At 37.0% G+C, this 11,329-nt stretch overlaps 2 protein-coding genes across 3 annotated transcripts in view; one reads left to right on the forward strand and one right to left on the reverse strand.

Annotated features, from left to right (window-relative positions):
• Crebbp (CREB binding protein) overlaps nucleotides 1-11,329 on the forward strand; it is a 153,586-nt gene that overhangs the window by 33,990 nt on the left and 108,267 nt on the right. The gene's annotated exons all lie outside the window — the stretch shown is intronic.
• On the reverse strand, nucleotides 10,183-10,894 carry LOC105741721 (prefoldin subunit 3-like). Its single transcript, XM_012513923.1, has 2 exons — nucleotides 10,770-10,894; nucleotides 10,183-10,546 (listed from the first exon to the last, which is right to left on the reverse strand). Exons 1-2 carry the CDS (start codon nucleotides 10,880-10,882, stop codon nucleotides 10,183-10,185), a joined length of 477 nt encoding a protein of 158 aa, XP_012369377.1. The 5' UTR covers nucleotides 10,883-10,894.

Consider the following 11,329-nt stretch of genomic DNA (forward strand, 5'->3'; position numbering starts at 1 on the left):
GAAGGCATTCGAGGAGAAGAAGAAGAAAAAAAAAAAATTCCATCGTGCAGTTCTTGTCTTTGTTAAGAGCCTTTTTCTTACAGACAAGAGTTTGTGAACATGTACTACCTGTATTTGGAAAGCAACCCCTGTTGGTGTGATGAAGCAATTGTTTTTACCTCTAGATACCTCCAAGCACCTATGGTGATAGGAGCTAACATTTTTCAAAGAATTGCCATGGCCTTGTGGTGGGGACAAGGTACAAATTTTAAAATATAAAGCAGAACCAGGCTTCCTAAGCACCTAATATTTTACTCAGTGTAATCAAGGTGTCTTTCTGTTGGAGCACACAGATTTTTTTTTCTTTTTTGTTGATATTTGAAGGGTTTTTTTGTTTGTTTGTTTGTTATTGTTTGTTTGTTTGTTTGTTTGTTTGTTTTTAAATAGGGCCTCATATAGTCCAGGCTGGCTTTGAACTCACAGTAGTCATCCTGCCACAACCTTGCAAGTGCTGGGATTACAGTTGTGTGCCACCACTCCTGCTTCTGTGTCATAATTTCTGAACTTTAGTTTTCCCATATTCTCTCACCAAAGGCAACTATTGTTTCTTAATTTTGCCATAGGTACTCTACATATGTAGAGGCACAGAGAGGGGTGTGTGTGTATGTGTGTGTGTGTGTGTGTGTGTATGCACGTGAAACAGTGTGAGTGTGTGTATGTAGATGATAGCTCCCCTAATGAGTAGTACTGTACTATATCATTTTTTTTTTTAGTTCCTTTCTGTCCACCACTTAACAAGGTGGAAATTGATCTGTGTTTAATACAACTATTGATCATTCTTCATAGATACAATGTCTCTGACTTGGGTATATTTAACTTATAAGAAAGGTGCCCTAGGGCCGGCCAAATAATAGTTCAGCCAAGTAAAGTGCCTGCAAGCAGGCACAGGGGCCAGGGGTTCGATCCCTGGGCCTGCATGGCCTGCCCGGCACCCAGGGTGCACTGAGCAAGCAATTGAGACTGGATGTGGTGGCGTGCGCCTGTAATCCCAGCTCTTGGGAGGCTGTAAATAGGTGGATCACTATGAGTCTGATGTAGTAGTGAGACCCTGAAGAACCTGTAGACCCTCCCTAAAATAAAAAAAAAAGGTGCCCTGTAGGCATTTAGATTGTTTCTAGTATTTGCTATTGTCATGAGTTTGATTCACAAACACTTAAAATACATGTCTTTGTACAGCTGAGAGACTTCTAGATAAATTCTTAGAAATAGAAGTTTTGTATTATAGGATACTGATACTTAAAGATAGATATTACCAAATATCTACAATTACTGTGGAAATTAAACCTTCACCAATAGTAAATAAGTCCCTATCTAAATCATAACCACTACTGAGTATTGTTAGATATAAGTATTCTTGTACTTATTTTATGAGGCAGATCTTTAATGGGACTCATACATTTGTGAATGTTTCTGTTATTCTGATTGCTTATGTTTTTGTCCACCTTTCTCATGGCTCATTTTCCACTTAGTCTTTACTAGATTTCTTTTCTTTGTGTATGAAAAGTTTAAGGTTTTTTTTTCCCATAATTTTATTGACAGGCAAATAGCAATGAGACAGTTTCAAACCAAATTGGTAGGACAGTTTCAATAATTAACACATTGTATACATTCTTTCTAGTGGTTATTTGCTGTACAAGATGCAAACATGATATTCTATTTACAAACACTATTAGAACAAATCCCTCTATTCATTAAGAGAATGTAACATATATCTATCCCAACCATTTTTAATACACAGATACAAAGTGGACATTCGTTTATATATCCCCTTATTTGTTTAGTTCCGTCATTTGAATATTATAGGTGTGTTAACTCAGCAAAATATTCTAAGAGTCCAGTAATCCATAATAGTATTGGGTCTTACGCTTGACTGACAGTGTCAGAATTTGTTGACCTGAGTTCCCTGCAGCTCAATTTAACAACATGGCTTTACTTCTTATACTTCGTTTTTATACTTTTCTGCTGGATGGTTAAGACTAAGATAAAGCAAGACCTATGCAACAAGAGTTGTAGCTTTTGGATCTGATAAGGTCAGTGAAATCCCCTCAGGATTTATCCTGAGATCCTGTCCCTCAGATTGTACATCCTTTGTCAGTGTCAGTTTAAGTTTTTTAATAAATGTTTTCCTTGCCTTTTTTATTTGCCTAGTCTGTTTTACCGGGAACATAGTCACTCCATTATAAATACATAATTTTACCAAGTATGTGTTTCCTGTTCTTTTTTTTTTTTTTTTGACATCATTTATTTTATTTTAAAGAAAAATATAAAAATAAAAACAATGGTACAAAATCTCAAAACAAGATTTTAGGAGAGTAGCAGTGGTTAGTACCTTGTGTATTGTTACTGCCAAAATAGTTTCTCATATTACAAGTTATAGGCAAGAAATAATAAATAAACAACATAGGTACAAACCTATGTTTCCTGTTCTTATGGGAACAAATTGATCCAATTTTTCCTTTATTGCTTTTATTTATTTTTTAATGTATTTGGTACAGGGTCTCACTATGCAGCTTGGACTCATAGTGAACCTCCCGTCTCAGCCTCCAGCACTGGGATTACAAGTGTGTGCCACCACATGCAGTTTCAGTGGCTGCTATGGTACCGGGGATCATACCTGGGTCCTTATACTTGCCAGGCAGGCACTTACGCTGCCGAGCTATCTCCCCAGCCCCTGGTAATCCTATTCCCCACTCATGTGATATACTATATTTTGTAAATACTGTAGTTACTTTTTAGAAATACAAATCTAATTCTGAACTCTCTTTAGTTTCATTGTTCTTTGCTTGTTCTTGTGGCAGAAACACTTAGGATGTTAGATCTACAATAAATTTTAAGACCTGTTGTTGTTGGTTGCTTTTTTCAGATGTGTGGTTCTCATCCCTGGCAACATATCAGAATTACTTGGGCTATTAAAAAAATATAATGCCTGGGGCTGGTGAGATGGCTCAGTGGTCTAAAGCACCTACTTAGAACAAGCTAAGCTCAAGCAAAGCACAGAGACCTGGGTTCAATCCCCCAGCACCACATGCCGGCCTGCTCGCCCCCTGGTTGGCTGAGCTGGCCACACAATAAATAAATAAATAAATATTTTTAAAAAAATATATAATGCCTAAGCCTTACTACAGACCAATTAAATTGCAGTCTCTGCAGCAAGGGCATCAATATAGTTTTTAGTCCTTCATGTGTTTTTCGTGACAAGCAGGGAAGAAAACCATGATTTTATATAAACATTGGAGCTATTTTATTTAAGCAGGTGCTAGTATTACAATTCTTTAAAGATTGGGACATAATCTGTTCCTCATTTATTGGATATTTTATCCTCTTTTTAACACCTGTAGTAATTAACCTGAGATGTTTTTGCTTTATCATTTTAAGTTTTCTCATGTCAAATTAAACCATTCTTGTACTTACAGAATTAAGTTGTAAATGCAATCCTAAATTATATTTGTGAGTATTTTGTTTAGAATTTTTGCTTCTCCCTAATCAGTAATAGGATTGATGTACAGGTCTTTTTCTGTGCCGCAATTTTTCTGTCAGTGTTAACTTGATCAAAGAGAGTGTGAAAGTCTTTCACATCTGTTGTCTGGACTATTTAAGTAGTGTTGGTGTGATTTCCGTGAATCGAAAGGCTTCACCTGTATAGCTCTGAGGGTAGGCCTAAAGCTTTGCCCCACCCCCACCCCCTTCCCTTTTCTTTGAAACTGAATGCTCCTTTCTCCCCACCCAAGTGACTTAACATCTTTGACAACATTCTTGCTTGCTATTTTCTATAGATATTACCCTTTTTGGGCTTTTGGTTGGTTAAATATATATAATAACAACAAATATCCATATATTCATATTTGCTAATGAGAACAACTTGAAATGTTTAATTCTTTTTTACTTCATTTTTTAGAAGTACCAAGTAGGTAGTACATGCTATGTTACCATGGTACAGATTAAGAAGTGGAGGGGCACAAATGTTGAAAACTTTCATGGTCACATAGACAGTAAGTGGCAGAACATGCTTGTATCCCTGATAGTTCAGCTAAGGACCTTTTAATCACTAATCTGTGTATCCTTTTCTTAGGTCAATTTTAAATTTTGTATTTTAATAGACAATTTTATCCAAGTTTTAAAGTTCATGAACTTGGAGTTGTACTAAAATTCTCATTTTTCTTTTAGAAACAGAAGATACCTTTTAGAATATGTGATTAAAGATGTGCCTGCCCCCCCCAATATCCATGAATTTCTTTCAAAATCTTTTTTATTAAATGAGATTATATTTTTTTAATACTAAATGGATTGATTCATAGATAGTATTCAGTACACTTAGCAGCAGTCAGGACCAACTTTTTAGACATAGGATAGCTAAATGCTCAAGAGCAGAGCTTGGCTTCTAAGGCCTGGGGTTAGCTGCCTCAGTTAGGCTCCAGTTGTTACCTGTGGGGAAATTACTTAGGTTGTTTGAGTCCTTCTCCTTTTTCTTCTTCATCTTTGTCTTTTTTGGCTTATTGGTTTTTTCTGTTTTTTTCTTGGTCTTTTGGAGACTGCTTTGCTATGCAGTTTAGGCTGTTCACTGTGTAGTCCAGGCTGTCCTCGAACTTAAAAGCATCCTCCTGCTTCACTCTCCCCAAGTGCTGGGATTATAGACATGTTCCACTGTGCCTGGCTCTTACTGTCTTTTACATGAGAATAATAGTACCTATCTCTGAAAATTGGCATGTCAGCTTAAAAAAGGAAATTTTATAGAATTATTGTGCTAATTAGCAATCCTCCTACCTCATTCTCCCGAGTGCTAGGATTACAGGCATGAGCCACCATGCCAGGCGTTTTACTTTTAACACTTTTGAAGGTTTAATTTAAATGAAGTAACATGAACAGATCTTGGATTTGTCAAAACTCACATATTCATGTAACCCGTCTTCTGTGAAGATGTAGAATGATTTTCTTACCTAAAAAGTTACTTTGTACCCTTCCCTTTTCCTTTTTTCCCAACTCTAACCCAACAGTCACTGCTGGCATTTTTCACTATGGATTGGTTTTGCTTGTGCTCACACTTACCATAAAAATGGAATCATACACTATGTTGTATTTGCTACTCCCAACCCCAAGCTTCTTTGCTTACTACATATTTGCTTATTGAAATTCATCTGTGTGTCCTAAATCTGTAGTTGGTTTTCTTTTTTCATTGCTAAATGGTATTCTGTTGCATGAGTATGCCACAAGTTGCTTAACCATTGTCCTATTGATAAGACATTGGAGTGGTTTCCAGCTTGGAGCTATTATGAATGAATAAAGCTTCTGTGAACACTTTTGTGTAATACAGGTTTTTCATTTCCTTTGGATAAAAAACTGGGAATATACTTGACTGGATAAGAAGAGTCTGTTTCTAGGATCTGAAGGGTCTGGCTCATAGCTTGCAACCTAACAGTGACTTGTACTGTAAAAAGTAGCTTAAAAAAAGTAGAGGTTCGGCCTGGCAGTTCATGCTTGTAATCCTGGCATTTGGGAGGCCGAGGAAGGAAGATGGCCTTAATTCTGAGGCCTGTCTGGGCTATGTAAGTGAGTTCAAGACCAGACATGCTGAACTATAAAAAAACAGAACAGAACACACAACAACTTGTGATAGAAACTAAAGGTTTATGTATTGTGCTGGGAATTGAACTCAGGGTTTTCACACTTATATCTCCAGGCCTTTAGTTTATCCCCTCCCCTCCCCTCTCCCTCCCCTTCCCTCTCCCTCCCCTTCCCCTCTTCTTCCTCTCCCTTCCCCTCCCCTCCCTTGCCTTTCCCTCCCCTTCCTCTTCTCTTCTCTTCTCTTCTCTTCTCTTCTCTTCTCTTCTCTTCTCTTCTCTTCTCTTCTCTTCTCTTCTCTTCTCTTCTCTTCTCTTCTCTTCTCACAGAGTCTCACTAAGTTACCCAAGCTGGGATCAAACTTCCAGTTTTCAGAGTGCTGGCATTACAGATGTACACCACTGTGCTCAGCTAAAAATTTTAGTTATTATTATTATTGTTATTTTAATGTATTTAGGACAGGGTCTCACTATGCAGATCGGACTCTTAGTGATTCTCTTGTTTTCAGACTCCCAAGCGCTGAGATTACAGGCGAGCACCATGCCCAGTCTCAACCCTGACCCCTGCACTCTGCGTAAACAAGCACTTTGGCCAGATAGCCAGCCCTAACATTTTAGTTTTTTAGAGCACTTTTAGTTTTCCAATAAAATGAAGGTACAGTTATTGCCTACATATCATCCCTTGCATACACACACACACACACACACACACACACACACACACACACAGTCTCTCCCTTTGCCAACACTTCCCACCAGAGTGGTACAATTTATTATAGTTGATTAATCCATTTGACACATGATAAGCATCCAGACTCCATAATTTACCTTAGTTTTCATTCTTGGTGATGTGCATCAGTTGAGTTTGGACAAATGTGTAATGTCATGTGTCTGTCATATTGTATATACATAGTACTTTTCACCATAAAAAAAAAGTTCCTTTGGTTAATTCCTTCCCTCAAATCTTAATAGGGGCCTGGGAGATGGCTCAGTAGAATAAGCGCTTCCCTGGCAAGTGCACGGGTCTGAGTTCAATCCTCAGTTCCACAAAAATAAAATAATCCTAACAATAATTTACTAGGTTGTTAAGAGTTTTGCCTTTTCCAAACTATCATATTCTTGGAATCATATGGTATGTAGTCTTAGTTTTATTTCCTTAGTAGAATGCATGCATTTAAGGTTTCTCTTTGTCTTTTTATGACATCCATTTGGCTACTGATGGACATCTTGGGCTGCTTCTAACTTTTGGCAATTATAAATAAAATTACTATAACTATCCATGTGTAGATTTTTGTGTGGACATGTTTTTAATATCTTTGGATAAATACCATTGTGCACAATTGCTGACTCATATGGTAATAATATAGTATGTATAGTTTTGTAAGAAACAAAACTCTTCCAAAATTGTATCATTTTGCATTCCCACTAACAGTGAATGAGAGTTCCTATTGCTCCACATTTTTACTAGCATTTGGGTTTTTTTTTTTTTTGCCATAATTTTATTGATAAACAAATAGCAATGAGATAGTTTCAAATCAAATCGATAGGACAGTTTCAATAATCAACACACTGCTTACATTCTTCTTAGTGGTTAATTGCTGTACAAGATGCGGACTTGATGTCCTATTTACAAACACCATTAGAACAAATCATTCTATTCCTTAAGAGAATGTAACTATATATCTATCCTAACCACTTTGAATACACAGATACAAAATGGACATTCATCTGTATACCCCTTTTTTGTTAAGTTCCGTTATTTGAATATTATAGGTGTGTAAACTCAGCAAAATATTCTAAAAGTCCAGTAGTCCATAATAGTATTGGGTCTTCCGCTTAACTGGCAATGTCCGAAATTGTTGACCTGAGTCCCCCACAGCTCAACTTAACAGCATGGCTTTATTTCTTATATTTCGTCTTCATACTTTTCTACTGGATGATTAAGACCAAGGTAAAGCAGGACCTATACAACAAGAGTTGCAGCTTTTGGTTCTGATAAGGTCAGTGAATTCCCCTCAGGATTTATCCTGAGATCCTGTACCTCAGATTGTAGAGCCTTTGTCAGTGTCAGCCATGTGGATGAGTCACGGCCATTGCTTGGCCAGTGTGCTCTCTGTGAAAGCCTGAGAGAATGTTTTCTCTCCATGTGACTCTCCTAAGGCACACTCTACATCATCGATCACTTTCCTCTTTGGCCCCATAATCTCCTTGATCAGAAAATTTGGGACACTACCGAGTTACATGTCATTACAGTACAAGTTCTCATATGTCCTGAGTCTTAATTGACCTTGGAAGGCTAGGGCCAAAATGTTGGCTTTCCTTGTATCCCTCCTTTTTCTCTAATTTTGGTCTGCAAACTTAGGTTGTTAACCATCCAGAAGACAAGCTTGTTATTATCGAACAACTTAGGCTGTTAAGCTTAACCTCATTATCTGTCTGCATATCAGACATCTTAGGCATAATAAGGAACAGGTATTTTTCATCAAGTATTGATATGTTGAACTTTAAGTCCCTACAGAATATGATAAAAAACATTTAAAAATTAGAATATATTTCAAAAGTAGGCATAAAGAATTATATACTTCTCATGTTTGCACATAAGTCCAAAAATCTCACCATATACAACCTTGAAGCAGGACAGTCCCACAATACTCCTGTTCCTGTCTCTTGCTTTCCTTCACCACCCGCTTCTTGAACAACCATCTACCTGGGAGACATCATAGCAGCAATTTACTAGCATTTGGTCTAGTGGTATCTGAGTGTTTTAATTCACATTTTCCTGATCGTGTGAAACATCTTTTTATATACTTATATATTACCTGTGTATCTTCTTTGGTGGGTATCTATTAAGATCATTGGTCCATAAGGACCTGAGTTCAATCCCCAGTTCCGGAAAAAAGAAAAAAAAAAAAAATCATTGGTCCATTTTAAATCAAGTTATTTGCTTATTATTGAGTTTTAAAAGTTCTTTGTGTATTTTAGATAATTTGCTTACATATTTTTCTCTGTGGCTTGTCTTTTCATTCTCTTAACATTGCCTTTCAAAGGCCAAAAGTTTTTACCTTTGTTTTGTTTTGAAAGAGGGTCTCACTGCCCTTGAATGTACTTTGTTGGAGTTTAATTCACTGTGTTGCCCAGTCTGTCTCCAAATTCACCATAATCCTACTTCCTCAGCCTCCACAGTGTTGGGATTCCATGTGTGTTTCCCAGCTCAGATGTTTTTTGTTTTAATGACATCAGTTTACTTATTTCTTTATTTAACATGTGCTAGTTTTGGTCACTATATGGGTATTTTTCTTGTTTCCATTTATTTGGTTTCTACATTATTAATCATTTGACTTATTTGTGGCTAATATGGAGAAATGTAATTGAGTCTGTACTAATGTTTATAACTTTGATGAGTTCACCTACCAATTCTGTTAATTTGTATACATTTTATTCAGTTTTCTGGCTTTATTACTCTGCGTATAAAAGCAATGATAATGTACATCCTTTGTGTTAATTTGAAACAGAAAGCATTTTTAAACATGCTAGGTGTAGACTTTTTAAATAATTTTTATCAAATGGAGAAAATCCTCTTCTAGTCTTTCTTTGTTGAGTCTTTTGATCTTAAATTGTTACTGAATTTTGTTGTATTTTTCCTTCATTTGCTGACAATAAGTGTGTGTTTTTGTTTTTGTTTTGTTCTTTTCCTCTTCTCTAATTCTTTATGTTAATATGGGAAACTACATCTTTCTGAATGTTGAGCCAACCTTGCATTCCTGGGACAATGCCACTCGATTATGAAATGTTTTTCTTTTTATATTTTATTAATTGAAAAAGCACTCAGGACTTATGCCTGTATTTTTTAAGAGGTATGGGTGTTTAATTTTCTCTTTTTCTAATGATTTTATTCTGGTTTCCCCCTAACCCTAGTTTTTTTGTTGTTATTGTTGTTTTTTCTTCCTATACTGGGGATTGAACTCTGGACCATGAGCTTACCAGGCAGATGCTTAGGCTGCTGAGCTATCTCCCAGTCCTGCAACATTTTATCTTGATTAGCATTATTTGTTTCTTAAGTCTTTGATAAAATTCACTGGTAGAACTCTGGGTCTAGGATTTTTCTTACGGGAGGGTTTTTAATTATTAAGTTATTTTAATAGATATTAAGTTATTCCTATTTTCTACATCGTGTGTTTCTTTGGTCCTTTTTTCAGGTTTATCCCTTGTTTTTATAAATGGTGTTTTTATTTATTTATTTATTTATTTATTTAAAGACAGGGTCTCACTATGCAATTTGGGCTGGCCTTGTGCTCACTTTTATAGCCCCCAAGCTGGTCTTGAACTCCAGAGATCTTCCTGTCAGTCTCCCAAATACTGGGATTATGTGTGGGTCTGGCATGGCTCACCTGGGGTTGGATCCCTGTGCTTGCTGGGTAGGTGCTTAGGCCTCTGAGCTACCCACTTTTTAAAAAAGTTTTAATCATTCTTGCTGTTAAAACACAAAACAAAACTAAACTAAAAAGTTACATCACTCTTGAAGGAAAAATGCTGTGGAAATTAACATAGGTTTGGAAAACTGAATCACATTTTTAATTGTCAGCTAATATTATTCTTTGTTCTTGGTAGAATCATCTTTATTTCTTTTGACATCCCAATTATAAACTGTGGCCATATTGACTTCTGTTACAGTAAATTGATCTCGAAGTAAGTCAAGGTCCTCATCAAGAGACTTAAGGTTCTTCATGGCAGTTGACAAATTCTTTTCCAACAAAGCCTGAACTTCATCAATGTCATATTCGAGCATTACATTAGCCCCCAGCCACAAAACCACTTTATCAGTAGGAGGAATTGAAGCTTTGCAATGCAGTAAAAATCTGGTTTCCAGTGAAACGGTGGGCTTTTTTTCCCCCTCTGTATGTATTTTATAATTTCTTGAAATCTGCTTGATATCAGAAATTTCACCTTTTTTTCTTAGATGTATTTGGTTCTTATAGGGTCTCACTACGCAGTTTGGACTCATGGTGATCCTACTGCTGTCAGCCTCCCCAGCGCTGGGATTACAGGCATGTGCCACTATGCCTGGACTCTGGCCTGCGCAGCCTCTGGGGGTTGAGCTGGCAAGGCATGTGGTACTGGGGATCGAGCCATGGTCCCTAGTCTGCTGAGCTATCTCAGCAGCTGCAGAAATCTGACCTTTTAGTCTGTTTCTTTTGAGCAAGATTCAATTCTATAAACTGATATTTTTGATACTGTTCATCCAGCTTCTTTAATACTGTATCTGCAGTCTCATTGCCAGGCTGTTTCATAAATGAGTCTGGATCTTCCTTCTAATTTTTATTTACTGTGTAAGTGTGGAAAGAAGGATGATGTCATCTGCTTTTTTTTTTTTTTTTTTTTTTTTTTGTCTTTTTGAGACAGGATCTCTATGCAGTTCAGGCTGACCTTGAGCTCATTTGTAGCCCAAGCTGACCTTAAACTCCCAGCCATCCTCTTGCCTCAGCCTCTGGAGTGTTGGGATTACAGGCATGTGTTACCATTCATTTATTTTTGAATTGACTTTGCATAAAGGTGGTTTTCTTGGTTAGAATTTTATTTTATCTGCCTGCCTGCCCTCCTGTCTGCTCTCTCTCTTTTCCTCTTTCTCTCTCTTGCTCTCTTTCTCTCTCTCTTCTCTCTTTCCCTCCCCTCTCTCTCTCTTTTCTCTCCCGTCTCTCCTTTCTCTCTCCCTCCCCTCTCTCCCCCTTCTCTCTCCT

Source organism: Octodon degus, unplaced genomic scaffold (assembly GCF_000260255.1).
Source record: "Octodon degus isolate 3935 unplaced genomic scaffold, OctDeg1.0 scaffold00021, whole genome shotgun sequence".
Classification (NCBI taxonomy): Eukaryota; Metazoa; Chordata; class Mammalia; order Rodentia; family Octodontidae; genus Octodon; species Octodon degus.

Excerpts from the sequence above, each read along its gene's own strand:
- LOC105741721 (XM_012513923.1), bottom strand. The coding sequence starts at position 10,882 with ATGAAACAGCCTGGCAATGAGACTGCAGATACAGTATTAAAGAAGCTG. Across the intron at positions 10,547-10,769 it reads CAAAAGAAACAGACTAAAAG|AAAAAAAGGTGAAATTTCTG; the intron begins GTCAGATTTCTG and ends AATACATCTAAG.